Raw genomic sequence first — 20,985 nt, forward strand, 5'->3', positions numbered from 1 at the left:
AGCACACTTTTATTAGTCAATTGAATTCTCAACAAGCTTTCTTCCTATAAAATGAGTAGTCGGATTTTTAAGCTTTCATGGGAGATTGCTTCTTCACTACTGTGATTTTCATACTTTTTGAAAATACGTGAATTGAAGATCTATCGAGAAAACAGTCTCTTATGTAGGACAAAGTGGAACAAAATCTGCATATATTCTATCCTCCTCAACCTCAAGAAAGCACTTCCATTTATAGTAAGGTCACGGCGAGAATAATGAGTTCACGAGAAAGCTGAAACCTTTGGCTGACAATTTTCTGACATACCTATTTCAATGCTAGCAAAGAAAACAAATAAATATAACACCTTGACTTAATTTTCATGAAAATAATTACATCAACTTGAGATGTACATAAAATCCAACACCATAAAATATTTCACAAATTGGCATAATTTATCACCATTCTATCAACACCAACTTAATTTTTCATTATTCAAACGGTTTCTCAAAAAATGAAAAAAAGGCAGAGGTCTAGTTCACATAGCTATTCACTTTTGAGTGGCTTTGCACCACCATTTTCTTGAACAGAGTTTACTGGAGTAGAGGAACCATTCTTCTTTGAACTGCCAGTGAATGTCCTTCCCATAAATTTTCCAGCTTTGCTTAGACCACTGCCAACAGCTCCAAAGCCACTTCCAACTATGCCTACACCGGCACCTAGTCCCGTTCCAACGAACCCCACGCCTGCTCCAATGCCACTTCCCACCATACCGACACCTGAACCAACTGCATCCATTGTGCTGCCGATGACCCCTTCTGCTTTCAGCTTCTTCCTTTCTTCTAGGATCGCCTTCTCTGCCTCCAGAGCAGCTAACTGCTCTTCCTTGTTGAACTCATGATACAACACCTGCACCACAATGAATAAGCTTTACAAGCGAACACACCATCCTATAACCCTGGTTGTTAAAAGAGAGATAATAAGTTAAGAAAATTTCATACACAGTTAAAGAATGTTAAGCATAGCATAGTCGGTTCCAAACCTCAAAAAGGATTAAGGTTGCAGTAAACTGAAAACTAATTGAACTATGATGCATGCTGTAAACTACTGATTTATCGGATTGCATGTAATCTGCCCCAACTAGTTTAGGATTCAGGTTTGGTTGATTGATTGATAGTGGCATAGCAACAATGAAACCTCAACAAATGAATCTGAATCACTGATGTACCTTTATTGTGATAGTTCCCCGATCCTTCTTATCTTTGACTTTGAGCATATCAAGTTTTGGCAGTAATCTTAATTCAATTTCTTTGGCAGCGTCAGCTACAAGCTCATTCAGAGGCAATTTTGCGACACCCATTCGCTCGTCTTGCCCGATATTGTCTTTATCAAAGACCTGCTCAAAATGACGTGAAGCTCAACTATCGCACATATCCACTAAAAACAGCAGGATGTACAGCATCCGTAGATATTCAAGACAGAGCAGAGCACAGGAACTAATGTGATTGTTGAAATCAAACCTCGACGAATAGGGATTGGGTCTCCTTGTCTTCTGCAATTAATTCAAACGTCTGATCCCAGACAGGATTTAGGTTGTTGTCAATGGTTTTTGTCTTAACCTTGAAAAGTGGGCGTATGTGTACAACAGCATATGGATCGGATTTTCCTATCATTTCGTGGTTCTTCAAGCCATTAGCCTTGACAATAGTTACTGTGAGCTTCCCTTGTGGCTTAAGTTCCAAATCACTGCATGGAGGGAAATACTGGTTACAAATGATGAAAAATAAGCATGAAGAGAAGATAAAGAACTACTACTATATCTGCAGACATGTCACCTCGTGTCCATATTCCCCATCCAACAACAAATTTGCTGAAGCGCTTGAAATAGAGATTAAAAATAACAGCAGTAGGCCAAAATGAAGAAGCAAATAAATACATTGCAACATGTGAATCTACGATCATAAGCCACTGCAAGACCTTTTACCTAAAACAGTCTCAAAATTTAAGATATGCATGTTTTACTGGATCACAAACCACAGTACTTTGGTGTTCAATTACCAAAAGCCACTTGATCTTTGTTTCCTCACATGTATCTGAATTCTGAACTGAAACACCTGAATTCACATTGAGACAGGAAAGGAACAGCAGTATGAATTGATTTCAAGCAGATCATTCCTTTAGTAGATGCACAATCTTGTTTTCTGTTTTTTTCGCAAGTATATAAGTAGCAAACTGAAGCAACCCAAAATCTACTTTTCCCATTAGCACATTACAAGGATTAAGAAGATAAGGAACTGATAAGTGAAGTGCTTGGTCACTAGAATATTCGTAGAAATGAAGATACCTAGTATCCACAGGTATGCCTCCAATCGGAACAACAATTCTGTGCGGCCATTCTAGCATATCCGTCACTATTGTGTTTACAGTGTCCTTCCAATGAGAAAAAACAGCATTGTCATTCAAAAATGGGAACACTAGAAATAAGAAAGAGTACTGTTAGAGAAGATGTTGACACTCACATCAATCATATCTGAAAGTCCAGGAAGAGCTGTTAAACTTCCACCGACCGCCTTCAAGACATAGTCAATTCTAGGTTTTGGCTGATTGAACAAAAACGGAATCATTCATTCTAACATCTATCAGGACATAAGCATCTTCAGATCAATAATCTAATTTAGGGCAGAATAGGCATCGTCAGATAACGATGAACAAAAGAAAACCATTCTATGATCAGATATGATGGGAGTAACATAAAAAATAAATAAAAGGGGGGATTTAAACTATATTGAACAAGAATATAGAAGTAAACCAAGATAAGTCAGCGCCAAGATGATTTATCATGCATGACTATACTTAAATGCTCCTGATAACACTGAAGTTTTTGCATGTTCATGTGACCCTGGAAGCAAGACATTCTCTTATCACAGTTCATGTCTAAACTTTAGACGCCAAGTATTTAGCATCCAGTTCAATACTCCCTTTGTCCCAATTTATGTGGCACTTTTCGTTTTTCGAGAGTCAAACAGTTCAAGTTTGATTGGAAATTTGAGCGTGGAATCTTCAAATTTATTGAAATAAAATTTATATATGTGTAAACTACGTAAAAAGTACTACAAGTCAATAATAATTGGCAATTCAAAATAATTAAAACATATATAAAAAATTTAAGGTCAAAGATTGATTTTTTTGAATCTTGAAATTCAAAAAGTACCACATAAATTGGGACGGAGGGAGTACTTAGAAATGGAGGCCAACTCATGAGAGCATATTTGCAAAAATATTTCCTTATATTTCAATTTAAATATAAATAATCAAATTCTAAAGAAAAATAATGCTTTTAAGAGTTCACTTGAGAACTAAATTTTAAAGGAGATTATGCGCAAAAGGTAAGAGTACTATATTTACCTAGAGTGGAAGGACCAGTAACGTTAGCCCTATATTATTTTTACCAAATAGTTTGAATTGAGCACTTTGGGCATGGAAATTTAAAAGTGACCGTGAGAACATGGTAGTCATTTTAAGGAGTTGGGTGCTTCAGTAGCACGAAATAGATAGGTGATAGAAGACATTTTTTTTCTTCAGAAAATGATTTCCTCATTTCCAGTATTCAGTTTCAGTCACACTGGGTATGTCGTGTGTGTTGATTTTTTCCATCAAAAAGAGAAAAATTACTTCTCTCCTAGTGAACGAAAAACAATTTTCCATGACAAATATCACAACTCTTACTCCATATCATTTGTCTCAATCAACAAATACACATTGTTCCATATATATATGAATATCGTGAAATGGAAGCTTTTAATGAGGAGAAGCTTTTTGGAGAGGGGTGATTGTGGATAAATATAATGAAATGGAAGGGGGTGGAGAATAAAGTTGATCACTATGCCTTTCGGTGTGGTGTATGGAGGAACACAATGAAGGGGTGGAATGTTTTTAATGATAACATTGCTTTCGAGGTTGGGCATGAGAGTAGAGTTAGTTTTGGGGGGCAAAAGTGGTGCAAAGTTTCGTGCTTAAGGATGAATTCCCGGTTTTGTACTGAGTTTCTTGCCAAAGGGAAGTATCTATTCAGCAAGTTAGAGGGATACAAGGGGATGGGACTTCTTGGGATTTGAGGTTTAGGAGGAACTTCCAGGATTGGGAGATGTCCGAGCTTTAAAGATTGCTAGGTTTACTTCAAAAGTAATGTGAACCAAACCCGATGTTTTGAGTTGGGAGTTGGGGAATAACAATTAGTTATCAGTAAAGATTAGTCCTTCTATGAGAAACTTCTGGTAAGGAAAAAGGATGGTTTTTCACATGATTCGGCATGGATTCCTAAGGTGCAGAGGAAGGTGTGCTTCTTCGCGTGGTTAGCTACTAGAAGGGTAATTTTTACGATGAAGAATCTTAGGATACGAAATGTTGTTTGCCTGAGTTGATATTTCCTTTGTCAGGAGGCGAGATGAAAACATGGACCTTATTTTGATACATTGCAAATTAGCCACAAGATTATGGGAGGATATCTTTAGATGGTTTGGCGTTTCCTGGGTCATGCCAGGATCCACCCGCCTAGAGTAAACAAGAGGCCAAGGAAGCTAAAATATTGGAGAAGGCCACAACACAAGGGAGAAATGAAACAAAAGAATATAGGAAAGCAAACTGACATATAGAACTTAGCCATACTTCAGAAAGTAACACTACAATAACAGCCGGGATGCAAGGGAATTCCTCGGTTAGTTAGAAGATAACACGAATAACAAGAAGCAAAAGTAGCTAAAATATTGGAGAAGGCCACAACATAAAGGAGAAATGAAACAAAAGAATAAAGGAAAGCAAATTGACATATAGAACTCAGCTATACCTCAGAGAGTAATGCTACAACAACAGCCGAGATGCAAGGGATTTCCTCAGTTAGTTGGAAGATAACACGAATAACAGTGAAAACTTGAAGATTTTTCAACTGCAACCAATTTGGCAATGGTCAGTGCAACTCTCTTTCTATATAACCAGGTAGTCAACATTGAATTGTCCAAGCAAAATAGACTGGTGAAAGTATTTAGCACACACCTGAATGGGTATAGAAGCAACCATTGCAGCTTCCACACCTAAGACAATATTGGGATCACCACCCCATCGGAGGTCTATATCCATAGTGATTTGACCTTTTTTAAGGCTCTGTACACGAATACCTGCATTGATTAAGTAACAAACATGCTGTGTGACACCATGGACACTCTCTTAAAGAATATCAGACATATAACGACCACGGCAATCTTGCTAGGAAGGTGACAATAACCATGACAAGATAAGCTCTTGGCAGATTTTTTGTTGCCATCAATTGCAACATGAAGCAAGTAGTACCAGGAAGATTTTTTTTTTTTTTTTTTTTTTTTGATAACAAGGGAAACCCGCAGCCGCTACCCTTTGGGTGCGCACAGGGTAAAACCCCCGCTCCTACGCAATAGCTTGCAAACCACATAGGAGAGGTAACCCGCACTAGGCAAGCCTGGTGTGACGAGCTCGACCCAGAAGGGAAACCCTTTGCTTTCGTTGGCAAGGGTTTTCGAACTTGAGACCTCCAATATGGAAGTCCCAAGCTCAAACCACTAGGCCACCCCGAAGGAAGATTTTCTTAGCCATATGATATAGAAGTTTAGGAGTTACAAAAAAAAAAAGGGGGAAATTGGTCCCACTTCTTTTCACTTCAGTTTTCAATATAAACAGAGCAGCATACCCTAAAAACAGAACAAACTTTGAGAAGACGTTAACCCAATAGCACCAATATTAGGAAAAATGCAACTAACTAGATCTTCAGTGCACCCAGTGGATTGTTTTTATCCTTTCAGGCATTCAGAGTATTTCTTTTGATAAATAAGCATTCACAATATTGTAGGACTAAAAAGAAATCACTATTCCACTGCCTTTTCAGACAACGAACGGAACCCGAGTGGATACTGCATTTTTGACTTTTTAAACAACCACAAAACTGACACCAGCAAGAAAGCTCAAATGACCATGGTGACTATCACGTGAAACCTCAATCCTATATGGCTTAATTCAACAAAAACCTTTTGGCATGAATATTGAATCATTGATGAACTACAGAAGATTCAAAACCATAACTTAATTCAAGTTGATAGATATGAAGATTCAGATGAATCTCAAGAGTAGAAAATTAGCACAATGAGGAGAACCAGAAGCAGCGTGGAAACTCCTACTAAGCAGACTGCCTTTTCTTTCCAAAGGCAGCTTGATTAAAAGAAAGCTGGATAGCATGAGTTCTAATTCAGTACTCTTTTTGCTGATCAACAGTTATACAACTTAAAATAATTGACTTGATTGGAATGAATTATAAATTACTTTAACATGGATGATATTTAGATGTTGCTACCTTCTATTTTAGGTGCCACAGTTCCCAATGATAATTTGCTGAACTTCAATGAAGTAATTCCAGGAGGTCGATAATCTTCTAAAAGAGGTTCAACAGATTCTTTTATAATAGCCTCTCCTGCCTGCATAGTGACATATTCAAGAGATCGGGTCTTGGCTAACACAATACAGAGGCTGGAAAAGAAACATGGTTCACACACAACAAATGAGATACGAGATATTTTTCCTTTTGATATGCAAGTGTAACCATTAAAAAAGTATGACCATTATCATACTATTCTCCGTGCGAAATAACTGTCATGCAAGATGAGAAATATAACAGTATAAACTAAATTCCATTGCACAGAGCAGTGGGGTTAAGAGCTATATAGAAAGCAAAAGTTCTGCCGTATCAAATTTCGAGGGGGGGGGGGGAGGGGGAGGAGATCATCAGTCTCCATTGTGATCTAAATCTATCTTCCTAATGAATTTTAACTTCAAGGCAGAATCGTTACTCAGAAAGAAGCTTCCGAGCATTGGAGAATCTTCAAAGGCATTTATATGTTGGTAAGAAGTCCATGTACATGCAAGAACCCTTAATTCGTTATGAATTAGGCAGAACGAATTTTGGTGGCATGTTTAAGACTAGAAGATTCAAAAGGTAATTTTGGTATGTTATACACCTCTTTAGTTTAAGATCACAAGATTCAAACAACTTTTTTGTGTTCTTAAATTTCGTGCCTCGTCAAAATAAGACATAAAACGAAATGAAGGGAGTAACAAAACTGCTCAAAATGATTTCTTAATAAGCCTTCACCATCAAAATTCCTAAGCTAATCTTTGACTCCTCATTTACTCTTTTTCAATCTTAAATATGAAATTTGAGCATTTGCAACTCTAAGTAGGCGTTTGGCCATGCGATACCATATCACGATATGGAATCAACATTTGGACATGCGATTTCATGTTGATTCCATATCATGAGATGGAATCCCATATTCTCCAAAAATCATGATATGAGAATTCCATATCATGATTTGGGATTTTTAAATACAAAAATTGATCCATAAGTTTATATTTTGTTAAAACAGCCCCACATTTATATTTACTAACCATTTATTTCATATATAAATAAAATATATAATCACATCATTACTTTTTAAAATTTATTATTCTCATCAATATAAATTTTATTATTACTTTAAATTTGATGAATATAAATGATAAAGTAGGAATTGATTTGGTGAATATAAATAAGAATGGAGGGAGTAATACTTTTTTGTTTTTTCATAATAAAAAAACCTTCTCTTTCGGCTACATATGAAAATGTTTAAAGCAATTTAATATGAAAAAGGACAAAATTGGTGATGTATGTTTGATAATCACTACTTCCAATATGTTTGATTTTAGTACGATATTAATGCACTAAAAATGTGTAATTGCACACAAGTGAAACAAGATATGAACCATTATGATATTGACACACAAGTGAAAATTGTCATAACTTGTGCAGTGTTGCATAATTATTTGCGAGAATACCAAAGGAGTGATGAAATATTTATGGTCTATGAGCATGAAAATATAGTTGTGAATGATATTGACCAACAAATGACTCAAAGTAACAATGTTGGTTCGTCTTCTCGGTCATATGATCGATTAATGCAAGTTCAACTTGAAGAGATTGTTTGTACTATGTAGGGGAATATATTAAAAACTAGTACACTACAATTCATGTTCAATTTTTTTAATTGAATTAAAGTTGGATGAAACAGTTACTTAAGTAGAGAACCAATAGCTTTGTAATAATTTATTATGCAATTTTATAATTTTTTGTTTATTTGGTAAGAATGAATAAACAATTGGGGTTATTTTAATAGTTTTACAACTTATTGGATTCTTATGTTTATGAGAAAATATAAAACACAAAAATTTCATATCGCATGTCCAAACAAAATTTCAATTTCATCTCATGATTTCATATCGCATGGCCAAACGGGCCCTAAACTAGCATTTGGTCATAGATTCCCAAACATTTTTGGCAAATATTATTTGGGTGAAGATTTAGGTGAAATCTCACCATGTGTTTGGCCATAGTATTTGAGAAACATATTTTATTTTTTTAAGAAATATAATCTATACCCATAAGTTTTAAAAACTAATCATAAGTTTGTATTACATAGCAAGATAGAAACGTCAACATAGCAAGATTCATGACTTCACAACAAGTAAGTTGGATTGTCGTTGCAACAAATAACAAGTAGTGTCCATGACACTGGAGCAATGTGGTAGTTCGGAGTGAGTGCAACATGCATCATTAAGTAGACAAAGCACATGACTTTGTTACCCTGAGCCGCAACAGCGCCATATCATCACTTTCATATTCACTGAATATTCCATCACTCATTTGGTGTTCACGTAAAAATTATGGAATACAGCGCAAGCAACTACTACAAAGGGTGTTTTTGTAAAAGATAAAAGTTTAGTGCAGAATTTCAATTTTTAAAAGCTCCCAAATAATGAGATCTGTCCCAAATACTAGTTTTTTCTAGTATTTGGGCATTTGGGTTATTTGCCAAAAAAAATTGCCAAAAAAAATTGCCAAATATTAGCAAAATGTATGGACAAACACTATTTGCCAAAAAAAATCCCAAATTTTATTTGGGAAATCTAAGGCCAAACGGGTCCTAAATTGGAGTCCAGATTTCGTATATTCTCTGATTGAGAACCTATTACCGGTAAACCTCATCGGTATCTTTTATCACAAATCACAATAGATAGTTGGTATTCACGTCATCACTTGTTCTTGGTCTCGAGAAGCAAGTCTCTTTCTTTAAACTAGGTTTTCTCTTTCCAGTTAAAATTAAATGCTAACATGCTTCGAATATTGGACTGGGAAGGAACCTAGCCTTTGGGCTTAGTTCAGAGTTCTGCCTTCTATGTTTTTTCCTGATTATCTAACTTGATTCCTTAATCAGGAAAAAATGTTACTCTTTGAGCATTCCAAATATCATATTATAAGTTATCTTTAATTGGTGGGGACAAATCTGTAAGTAGAAGCTCATGATAATACACTATAAGATAGGTAAAATATTATATGCATTAGTAATGACTAATTATAGTAATTGACGTTCAAAGGCAAGATCACCCCACCCTATCTTTTTTTCTCACCAAATATCAAAAAAGTTCTCTTCCGTCTGATGACAATGTTATCCTTTTGTGTTGACGGGTGATGGAACCTGTTTGTTTGACTACCAACTACCAAGTGTTGACGAGTAAATATATCTGACTAGTACTCTTCAAGCATTACTCTTGTGTACTCGATGATTGAGGACCTATCAACTTGCATTAACTTCCCGTAGTACTAATAATTGTTTCTTGATGCAATTACTTGTTGGAACAGCAGAATGCCAATTGTACTTCAGTCATTTTTTAATTTATATGATATTTGAGCACCTTAAGCTAAAATTTAACTTTAAAAGGAATAATCTTTGAAAAGTAGTATCAAAGAACTTTCATGATTTATTTACTTACTAGGAGGTACATGTATAGCTTGATAACATCTCTTTCGTAAATTGTGATGATTTTCCAGTATGATGTTCAGGTTGGTAAGACATTGTACTTAATTTGTATCTGTGATATTTTATACTTTTGTATGCCCTGGGGCTTCATCTCAATGGTAAGAGTGCAACACGTGATATGTGTGTTAGGCGCATGTCACGAGTTCGACCCTCTGACGAACTAGAAGCTTGGTACTCCTTTTATCTCATTTAATGTGACGTACTTCCTTTTTAGTTTGCCAGAAAAACAGACAGAATTTTATATTTAGAAACAATTTAACTTTAAACTTCTTGTTTTACACTTAAATGGAATGATTTCTAGCCACAGAAATGTTTTTATAGTTTGTTTTAAACTACAAGTCTCAAAACTCTTACTTTTGTGTTCAATCAAACACAATATTATATAAAATAGTATGGAGGGAATATTTAAGTGGAGATAGGCAGAGGTACACTGAGTTTCAAACCATGTACAGGCTCTCAAGGATTTCTCAGTAATAAAAAATATTTTCTTTTACTTTTAGTAGTATGCTTAGATACTTATGTTAAAATTTCCAAAAACATTTAAATCAATTTAGATTCCTAAAACTTCTAATGTATTTTCATAATCCATTGTTTTATTATCTTTTATTATATATAAAATAGAAAATTTTAAAAATCTAGGATCTTAGGCCCCACATATCGTCCAACCTTTTAGAACATTGAATAATATTTATTAGAAAGAAAAAAGAAATTTCGGGGTTTTGGTTTCTCGTATAGGAGAAAATTACCATTTGCATTTCTTGATACAACATTACCATTTGCATTTCTTGCACAAATTAATGCATACATAATTTATTAAGTTATTTATTATTTTATATGGGTAGAAGAATGTATTAATAGCAAAAACCGATAAGACCACCTAAAATGACAAAATTACTCTTAAAGTAAAGCACCCTTATTTTATAGAGTCAACATATTTTTCTTGGGTTTACTTTTCAGCTTTTCATAGTAGGAATAAAACTCATGATCGAATTATAAAGTAAGAACTTCTAATAATTTTGAGTTTAAATACTAATATTTCTACATTGGTACTGAACTACTGATTATGAGAGCTAATTCTTGGTTTTGGTGTTACACAATTTAAGTTTTGATATATTAAAAGAAAACTAAATCACATAATTTAGTTACATTTGCCACATAAAAATTGAAATGTTATTTACTCCGATATCCTTTATTGAGTAAGATTACTATCCGAGCATAATTTTTCAAAGTGACTAACGAATGATGCTTAAATTAAGCAGTATTGACAAAATAATCTAGTTCAAATCCATGTTTTTAATTCCACAACATATATACAAATTTCGTGATACAGTGATAATTATTCATGTATTATAATCTCTTTTGTAATTGGTTGTGAACCAAATATCCGGAAGATTTTAAACACTCTCAGAAAGCAAAGATTGATTATAAACCCCCGAGGGCTTTGGTCTAGTAGCAAGTGCCTAGAAAGTGATATATGGGTTAGGTGCATGTCACGAGTTCGAACCTTGCCACCAAAAGAAATCTGGTATTTAAGTAGAGAATGGTAGAGGGGATTGGTTCCATTTTCCACCAAGTTTCGGACCGTACACCACCAACCCTCAGGGATTTATCAGTTACCAAAACAAAAAAACAAAGTTCAATTATACTAAGTTACACCAAAACTAGTTTACAAAGCAGAAAATTGCTCAGGATAGCTAAAGACGGGTAAAAAGCTTACTTCAGCAATGAATGGCCACAATTTGCTCAACTGTTTGTTCAACCATTTGACCTGCCATGACATATAAAATGAGACAAATTATCAATGACGTGATTACTGTATCAGTTTATTTCTTTCAATTGCATGGAGAAAAAGTTTGCGAAAACACCAGAAATGCATAACCACTAAGATTCACAACTGACATTGATAAGATATGGAGATTACTGTTTATCAACACACTTTTGATCCCTTTTCTTGTAAATATAGTCATATTTTTTTCTGTAAATTACCCATTTCTTTGTTAGATTGTATTGTTACTCCATATTTGAGGGTAATATACTTTAAAAAACAGTCTAAATATAACACATCTCCTATATGAGTCATACACTCCACTTGTAGGATTAAATTGGGTATGTTGTTGTTGCAAGTAAAACTGATCTTCAGTGTCTTCATTCCTTGAGAAAAAACATTAGTTGTAACTAGATCACAGTGAAGAAAGTTGCCTTTTAGCTTTAAGAAGAAGGAATTAAGTGAATCTTTGTTCCTATCATAACGATAAGCTAACAAGGCCAGTTGAACAAAATGCATCTCTTCAAAGACAGGAAGATTTTTCTGTTTGAAAATATATATATGAGGGCATTAATTCTTTGAGCTTTTCTTCCGGAGATGTTAAGAAGATTATTCACAATTCAGTGAACAATTCAGCTTGAGTAAATGAGCTAAGTGACACAAGTACAAGAGTCAATGCAATAAAAGGGAAAAATAATGAACTAAGTGTCATAAGAACAAGATTCAATAAAATAAAGGGCGAAACTGAAACAAGTAAAGCCATTCAACCTGTTCATAAACCGGGAATGATATCCATTCAGGAAAGTTATCACCACAAACTTTCTTTAGATCATCCCTGCAGAGGCAGCCCATTACTTTTACATCTACTGCCTGTAAAAAGATGTAAAATATAACAAGGAAATGAATACCAGTCCTTCAGAAAGTACAAATGCATATCAGAAATTTGAATGTTGTTTGCAAGCATGATGATGAGGATGTAAATCTTGGCACTAGCAACAACATTGCCCAGCTTTTATACTACTTATAGCAGTACCACAGGGAGCAATATCAGCTACCACCTCATCTAAGCAAAGTCGAGCATCAAGCAGCCAAATACTACCACTTAGGAAGCAACCATGAAGCACCTTATCCACATCAATAGCAGAAACTAACAAACATTCCACTATTAAGCATATAGCTATACATCTTCTAAAGTAACACACTAACAAACATATCATTAGTAGAAACTACAACTTAGTCGCCTTAACAGACACAAAATTATCACCATTTTCAGTGTGCTTTCCAAAATTGCTCTTATGGCCTCACTCGTTTATCGCAATGAAGTACACTACAGGGCAAAGAGAAACAACCTGAAAACAAAAAACTTCAACTTGAAAATAATAAGTAAATTGTCAAAGAGAACCTCAAAGGAAAAATTTCCATTCTCGGGTTGATACTTACCATAAGTCCATTATTTGCCAGAAAATTTAGAGTTACAGAACCCTAAAAAATTGACTTAAAAGACAAACTATTGAGTATTGGAATGAAATGGATCCAGCCAGAGTAGACTAGATACTGAGGATTCAAATAGCCAACCCCAACTAGTTTGTTAAAATGTTAGGATTGACGGATAATTGTAGTTATGACAAACTTGAAAAACATTCAAATCTGGAGAATGGCGAGAATACCTTAGCAATTCTCTTGTTGCTCCTGTACCTCGTCATATGCTTCCAAACTGCCATTAACCCTATCCCGCAGATCATCCCCGTCAGAATCCCAGTAATCAACCCCATTTTTACTTCAGATCACTTCAACCCAATTTCCCTAATAACATTGACACCTCAATTATCAGAAGAAAGAAAAAAAATCCCAACTCCCCAAACAGAAAAACTAACAGAAACCCCAAAGAAAGAAGATAAAGTTAATAACAAAGTTTTCAAGAATCAAAAAGTTGTTCCAAAACAAGCAAACCCCACCTCAAGAAAATATCTTGGTATGCACCAAAACTGAAACTTTTTGCTTCTCCGACAAGAAAACGATCACTGTTTGTTTCACTCTCAGAAGTGGGTCTCCACTAAAATGGTGTTGCTTCGCATCCCTTTCCTCCACAAAATCTTTCAGTTTAAAGAAGAAAAAGATTAGTATCAAACTCAATTCATTGTGTACTTTAATGAAAATGAAGATTTAACGTTTTAAGCACTACATTTACTACCTACCCGTATTACTCAGGGCATTCTTTCCTCTTTCTTTGCTTTGTCTCTCTCTGCAATCAATTTTTAGATTTGTCTTGACTTCTCATTTTCTTCTTCTTTGTCCGTTTTACTTTCTCCATCAATTTTATTTATTCACTTTCTCTTTTACGTGCCTCACAAAAATATTAAAATATATTTTATCTATCAATTATAATGAAGATTTTAATTTTAAAACTTTACGATATTTATAAAAGAAATTAAATTAATCCTATCTTAATTTTTGAATATTAAGAGAATAAAACTTTTGGGTTTTGTAGGCATACCCCCTATATTTTGGGGTCACCAAATTGAATGCTTGATACTTATCATAGGTGATGTTCCTCAATGATTGAAAGATTCATTTGTCTTACTAGTGGTATGTATGATATCCCTACCACTTGGATTTTGGATCCTTGTTTGGGGCTAACAAGCATCTCTCAATCAATCAAAAATTGGATAAAAAATTATCTCAATAGATTTCTCCATGTAACAGCCTGTGGTAAATACAGGACAATTGAATGAAAAATGTGATAGATAAATATGTTACTACAATACAAAAACCTGTAATAATTTGAATTAACTCCTTTCTTTCTCTCATTTCTAAGCAATAAATATATGGATAGCTCCAACTTTCAAATCTGTCTTGGAACTAGGAAGTATAGTTTTCCACCTTAGACCAAATGCAACACCAACATCACAAGTACAAAAACTGCCAAGAAGAGTCTAGCACTGCTCCTCACACCACCGTTAGGGCTGCTGGTTACCACGGTGATAGGTGGTGACTCAGCATCTTCGACTGTGGATGGCGGTTCCACATAGGGTGGAGGAGGTGGTTGGTTGAGGCTCGGAGGAAGTCCCATGCCATGCCTCACTTTGATATCGAATGCCATGCCATTCAGGCACTGACTCCCATCATCAGCTTCAGAGAAATAGTATTGTTGGCCCTCGAGGGTCAATGAAACAGTGATTGTCATCGCTTTACCAAATTCATTGCTGCCTCCTTGATACTGAAATGTGTCATCATCTGAAGCATAATCCGCGGTGCAGTTCCTATATGTGGTTGCATTGTAAGTTTGAATAACTGTCTGGTTGGTGTTTGTATTGAATACTGAACACATAAATACAAAACAAATCAGAATAGCAGTAACTGTGAGCAAATCATTAACTATGTACCAAACTCCATTTCATTTCAACTCACTACTACGTCTTATATTTCATCTTACTTTGAATCTAATCTTTCACAGCATATTTGGAGATAGTGGATCAGATGACGTGACTGAAATAAGAAATCACCCCATTACAATTAACTTCATCTTAAAATATCAAATGAAGATTCTAGCAACAAAAACAAGCCAGGAGTCCATTTTTCTCAAGTTGCATATAATCTTCGAACTTTCTTTAATCAGCATTTGTTTGAGGGATTATGGTGGCAGAACGTTGGCGGGATACTAATAAAATTTAGTTAGTTTCATTTTTCTAGTTAAGAATATCAGTTAGTTCAATGTGATATTCTGAAAATTCTTGCTCATTTAACTATACCCATCAGTAGAATTGGGCAATGCAACAATTTGTGGTCAAGGGAACATTGAACTCTCTATAGTCTCTACAATACCCAAATCTGTTTATGTTATTACCACATGCAGAAAGAAAGAGCAATCTAGCAAAACATCTCAACCATCATTTTACTCCACGAAGATATCTTTCTCCGACTTAAATCTGCATCCTCCTTCCATCAGAACCTATGATCCAACGCATATTGTAACTTCCCAGGCCAGTGGTCTTAAATTTATGTACTAATTTTCGAGATCTGAGAAATCAAAAAATGCAAGGAATAAAGTACAAGATCTATCATCAACAAAGATTGTGTACCACTGATCTGCTCTACTCTACCAAACAGAGAAGCCTATAACATGAGATATGTGAAGAGATGTAGCAACAGATATGCTTAGCATTCTTCAGCTTAGAAGCCATTAGGATTTCAGGATCACGGAACGTAAGACCTAATAAAAAACTACAAGAACTTATCAAACACCTCAAATTAATTGGCACGAACCACACAAATTAAGAAACTTCTAATCTCTCAAGACTCTCCAGTCTTCACTAAGATCTATACAACTTGCCTTAGATACAAAGATGGATCCAAGAACTTGAGTCATCGAATGCAATGTACCACTGGACAATGATACAAACGGAACATAAATATGTACATTCTTTGACATTAATACAGATCAGTCACTGTTTTACTAATAGCTGTCATTATAAGTTCGTTAAACAAGTTTATCTCCCCCAAAATGCACAAGCAGATTCAATAAACAAAAATCACCCTTCTTTCCCTTTTTCTCCCTAAAATTGCTCAAAAACTCAGTTAATTAAAGTTTCTTGATTTCAGTTTTCTTCAACAAAGATAGTGACTTTATGATATAATAACTATTAATGGAGAAATCAACTCTAGATATGACTAAACCCATCGATCAAGAAACACCCAAAAGGGTGCTCAAAAATATCAAAAAAAGAACTCACCCAAAGTGTCACCAAGATTAAAGGTCTGTTTAGCAGCCCAAGCAGAGTAATCAGCAGAAGCCTTTTGAGTGTTGACGTCAAAGAACCAACCAGCTGAACCACCAACAGTATGGTTTGTATATCCGGTTGACTGTGAAGCTGCCGAGTTAAAGAACAGAGCCACCGGTAACAGGAAAAGGAAGACCATGGAATCAACCACCGCCATGGTCATGTGGAAACAATGGGCAGAGTTGTTACTACTAACGTTTGACGATCTGAAAAATAAATGTGAAGTTGTAATCGTGACATAGGTAAGGTATAGAGAATAACATGATGAGACGGTCAGACACGTAATTCTTTTATTATTATTATTATGCGACCACATGGTACTGGTACTGGACCACAGCTAGTGTGGTGCTCAAAAGGGAAATGCTAAGTGATGCTACTCTCTTCCTTTCTTTTAGACAAATCAACCTAGAGTTATGCAAAAATCAAATCGATTAATAAATTAAATTGAAAAAAAGTGTTATTAGATTGACGAACTTTTAATGATTTTGTAAAATAAAATAAAATATTGAGTTCGGTTTTTACTATTGAGGAAGCTGATAACCTATTAAGATGATAGTGATTTACTATTTTACCCTTCATAAATATTAAATATTACTCCTAAAGTCCTAATTTAACATGACTTAACATTGTATCCATACTTTACACTACTATCTACACACTTCATACTTCATATACTTCTATTTCAGACTTTTGGTTGTAACATGTAATTATAGTCTTCCTACTACATCTGGTATTTTTTATGCAATTTTTCATTTTCTTTCTTGTTTCACTATATCAAAGCATTTGCAGTCGATTTTCTTGTTTCACTGTATCGGGTTAAATTGTTAAAGAAGTGAGAAGTCATATATTTATTTTATGAACATTTTCTTATTGGGTAAATCGAAAATCGAACCGTTAACGACCAAAAACTGATAAATCAATAAAATAAATTATAGATTTGATGTAATTAAAAATTGAAAATTAATAAATCGAACCGATAATACATAAAACTGAATCGAGCCGATCAACCGATGCACACCATTGATCTCATGACATATTATTTTGTTTTTCGTCATATATGTTAGCACAAGTTGTTTCTTGGAAAACAAAGTTTTTTATAAGAGAAACTTACACAAATTCCATACATTTGGGGGTTAATTACATCTTATCCCGAAAGTTTCTTCAATTACAAAAATTCTGAATCTTTCATTGCTCTGGGATATATTTCTTGGTCGTCTGATACATTACTTAATGGGAGAAATGTATCCGAGAGGGGATATAGATGTATCTGATAGGGGATAAGAATGTATTCAAGAGGGAATTTTTGTATTTTTTTTTAAATGATAAGGAATCTTAGAGATTATGATATCTTAAGTTGTGCATTTATGTAATCTTTCCTTTTTTTAATGCCGAAAAAATTCAATTGAATTCGTATGTTCTATTATTTGTCCAAATTCGTTGGCCTCAAATCTTTATTTTATTCGAGAAAGTGGTCCAATAAATTGTGTTTTTGTACGGAAGGTGTCTATGGGCCAATAGTGCATCGGCTCTCACGGTAACTCAGTTACTGTTTGTGCTGAATAAAAGTGAATATAGATATATTTTTTTGTGCAGAATCGATTTTATGATTGTGAATTGTGCAAAGTGATTTCTCTTAATGGCATATAGAAACATGATAGAGGAGTTTAGCTCAGAAAAGGAACAAATTAAGGGAAAGCTACGATAAATACCAAAAACACTCTAGGATGAATTTTGTTTATCAAAGTGTGATGACCCGTCATGTTATCATGCCATATAAGCGCCACATGTCACGAAGTTGTCCATGTGAATGACTTACATATGAGAAAGGCTTGCCCATAGAAGTTCCTATAGAAGTTCCTAGCGTTTTAGGATTTGTATAGAAGGTCCTTGGAATTTTCTAACATTGTAGAAGATTCTAGAGAGAAGACTATTTTGCAAATATCTATGGACTTATGTAACAATTATTATTTACACTTTAACCCCTAGTTAGTAGTATAAATAAAGGGGCATCCGTTAGTAAATTCTCCAAGCAAAAATGAATACAAGTTCTCTACATAATTCTTCCTAAGAATCCTCTTGTGGTCTTTCTTCCATTCTCTTAGCGATTTTTAGGCTGAATTAGCATAGCAAGATTGTGAGTAAATGGTACAAGATCGTGAGCAAATGGTACAAAAACGTGAACAAATTGTCAAGTATCGCACGTACGCTTAGTAAAAGACTAAGGACGTGACAAAAGGCTACTAAGGGAATGATTATTCAATATATTTCTATCTAAAACAAGACTATTATTGTCAAAGTATGGTGAGATTTATGTAACAGAAATGATAAATTATGCGTATAATGCATGCATAACTATTTTATAACTCAGAGAGAATTTTGAGATGTACAAATTTTGAATGATTTGGATATTATGAGGATGTAATGTTGCAAATAGAGTGCTTCTCTATTAAAAAAAGTATATGAAAGATCATGTGTAACCATTTGTGAGCTTTTAAATGATGTTTCATTTTGTATTAGGCTATTAAAAATACACTTATTTAAAAAAAAAAATGATCAAGTGGATGATATTAGCAAACAAAAAATGCCTTTTATGTTGCAATGAGGGTCAATCAATCAATTATCTTTTTCTTGCTATGTGCTTGTATGCTAAACTTGTATGGAAAAACTACTAATACAACTAGGGATCAGAAGAAGAGCTATAAGATGAATATAAGAACTTATTTAGGCTGATATATATGTGCAATTGTAGATCTCTGCTTCGTGACATGAAAAGAATATTATAATCTTTTAAAAATAAAAAAATTGAGGTCAATACTTTATTGAGAAAAATGGTTCAAGAAATACATATCAAAGACGAAGTACACAATAAATTAAAAGGAAATTTAGAGAGCTTAAGTTACAACTAGGGGTGTGCACTATTCGGATTAAACCGAATAACCAAACCAAATCAAACCAAATTTTTATTTGGATTGGTTTTTTGGTTTTTTGGTTTTTCGGATTGGTTTTGGATTAATAAATTACTTTGTTTGATTTTTTGGTTTGGTTTTGGATTTTAAAAATAAAAACCGAAAAACCGAAAAAAAAAATGAATTATTTATATTTTATATATATATATATATATATATATATAATGTTTAGGCTTAGAATTAAGTTGGAGTTAACCACTTTTGTCCCTTTTTGGTTATTGCCTTTCATGATGATTACGTTTATATTTTATGTTTGAATTACATCTATATAGGTATACTTATAAGTATTGTGTTTTAAGTTTTACTTATGATTTATATTAGAAAGTATATTTAAGGGATTAAATATTATTACTTTGGTTATATATGTTATTAATTATTGACATAACCGAATAACCAAATCGAAAAAAGCCGAACCGAATAGAGGAAAACCAAACCAAACCAAATTTATTTTGGATCGGATTGGGTTACATTTTTACAAAACCAAAAATCGAAAATCCAAACCGAAAAATCGAATGCACACCCCTAGTTATAACACGTGACTGGTTCTTATTAGACTTGACATAGTAATAATTGTATAAAATAGCAAATATAGTCCTGGTGCATGCGAGCATGAGTTGTCCATTCAGAGACGGATCCAAAATTCGAAGGTTAGGGGTGCCATATCATCTAAATAGGTACATGGATCGGTTTCTTCAATTTTAGGTTATGATTTGGTTTATTTAGTTTTTTTATTTCAATAAATAAATTGATCAAATATACGTATTTAGTATTTTTTTTTCTTTTAAATATTCTAATATTAAAGATATACATCTAAATAGTTTATTTTTTAATAAATTTTTTTTAATGAATAAGAGACGTTATTCTCTATAACCTTGAGAAAACAAGAGATTTTCACCTTAAAAATTCAAATTTATATCATCATCTAATACCACATAGTTGAGAAAATAAAAATAAAATTATAGCTTCAATCCAGTTATATCCACTTAGTGTGACGTTAAATATTGAAAGAACCTTTAAATTCAAAAGCTTACATAATAATATTCATCATTTTAAGAACTTTTTTTTTAAAAAAAACTAAAAAATATTTAAACATGTTTTTATTAATATTTATGTGACGTTCAAAATTTAATATTGATCTGTAATTAATATAGAATATCACACAACATTCGTATCAATTAAATAAGGAGTAGCAAATAAAGGAACTAATTGAGGGGGCGAGAAATCGAAGCAAAGACAAAAAAAGAGAGGTAAAAAAAGAGGAAGAGCTGAAAGCCCTTCGCACAAGCAAAGGATAAAAAAAATAGTGTTGCCAAGGGGTTCAAACCCTCAATACTCACATTTAGAACTATTTTTTTAATTTTTTTTTAACCATCCCTAGAGCTCTCACGCCTTTTGCTCCCTTGGTGACTCAAACTCGCAACTTTCGGGTTGAAAGTGAGGGATGCTTACCATCCGAGCAACTCCCTCTCGTCCCCACATTTAGAACTATGCCCTTTACCAGATGCACCATTTAACATAATGTTCATAGGGTGCCAAGTGAAATATATATTCAATATATTATACTTATACA

The 20,985-nt window shown here is 33.9% G+C and overlaps 2 protein-coding genes across 2 annotated transcripts; both read right to left on the reverse strand.

The window, feature by feature from the left end:
• Positions 1-332: 332 nt before the first annotated feature.
• On the reverse strand, positions 333-13,883 carry LOC125815965 (calcium-dependent lipid-binding protein-like). The gene is made up of 12 exons (XM_049495544.1): positions 13,627-13,883; positions 13,339-13,474; positions 12,440-12,541; positions 11,624-11,674; positions 6,351-6,471; positions 5,027-5,148; positions 4,821-4,919; positions 2,497-2,577; positions 2,322-2,407; positions 1,498-1,723; positions 1,206-1,373; positions 333-886 (listed from the first exon to the last, which is right to left on the reverse strand). The coding sequence occupies exons 2-12, from the start codon at positions 13,441-13,443 to the stop codon at positions 524-526; spliced, it is 1,524 nt and encodes a 507-aa protein (XP_049351501.1). The 5' UTR covers positions 13,444-13,474; positions 13,627-13,883; the 3' UTR covers positions 333-523.
• A 495-nt stretch (positions 13,884-14,378) lies between these two features.
• Positions 14,379-16,671, reverse strand: LOC125815977 (cucumber peeling cupredoxin-like). Its single transcript, XM_049495554.1, has 2 exons — positions 16,402-16,671; positions 14,379-14,989 (listed from the first exon to the last, which is right to left on the reverse strand). Exons 1-2 carry the CDS (start codon positions 16,610-16,612, stop codon positions 14,553-14,555), a joined length of 648 nt encoding a protein of 215 aa, XP_049351511.1. The 5' UTR covers positions 16,613-16,671; the 3' UTR covers positions 14,379-14,552.
• Positions 16,672-20,985: the final 4,314 nt, after the last annotated feature.

The sequence above is a fragment of the Solanum verrucosum genome, unplaced genomic scaffold (genome assembly GCF_900185275.1).
Source record: "Solanum verrucosum unplaced genomic scaffold, falcon-dt-bn FXZP01000261.1, whole genome shotgun sequence".
In the NCBI taxonomy this organism is placed as follows: domain Eukaryota; kingdom Viridiplantae; phylum Streptophyta; class Magnoliopsida; order Solanales; family Solanaceae; genus Solanum; species Solanum verrucosum.

Excerpts from the sequence above, each read along its gene's own strand:
- LOC125815977 (XM_049495554.1), bottom strand. The coding sequence starts at position 16,612 with ATGACCATGGCGGTGGTTGATTCCATGGTCTTCCTTTTCCTGTTACCG. Across the intron at positions 14,990-16,401 it reads TAATCTTGGTGACACTTTGG|TATTCAATACAAACACCAAC; the intron begins GTGAGTTCTTTT and ends TTATGTGTTCAG.
- LOC125815965 (XM_049495544.1), bottom strand. The coding sequence starts at position 13,443 with ATGGGGTTGATTACTGGGATTCTGACGGGGATGATCTGCGGGATAGGG. Across the intron at positions 1,724-2,321 it reads GGCATACCTGTGGATACTAG|TGATTTGGAACTTAAGCCAC; the intron begins GTATCTTCATTT and ends CCCTCCATGCAG. Across the intron at positions 887-1,205 it reads GGGGAACTATCACAATAAAG|GTGTTGTATCATGAGTTCAA; the intron begins GTACATCAGTGA and ends ATTGTGGTGCAG.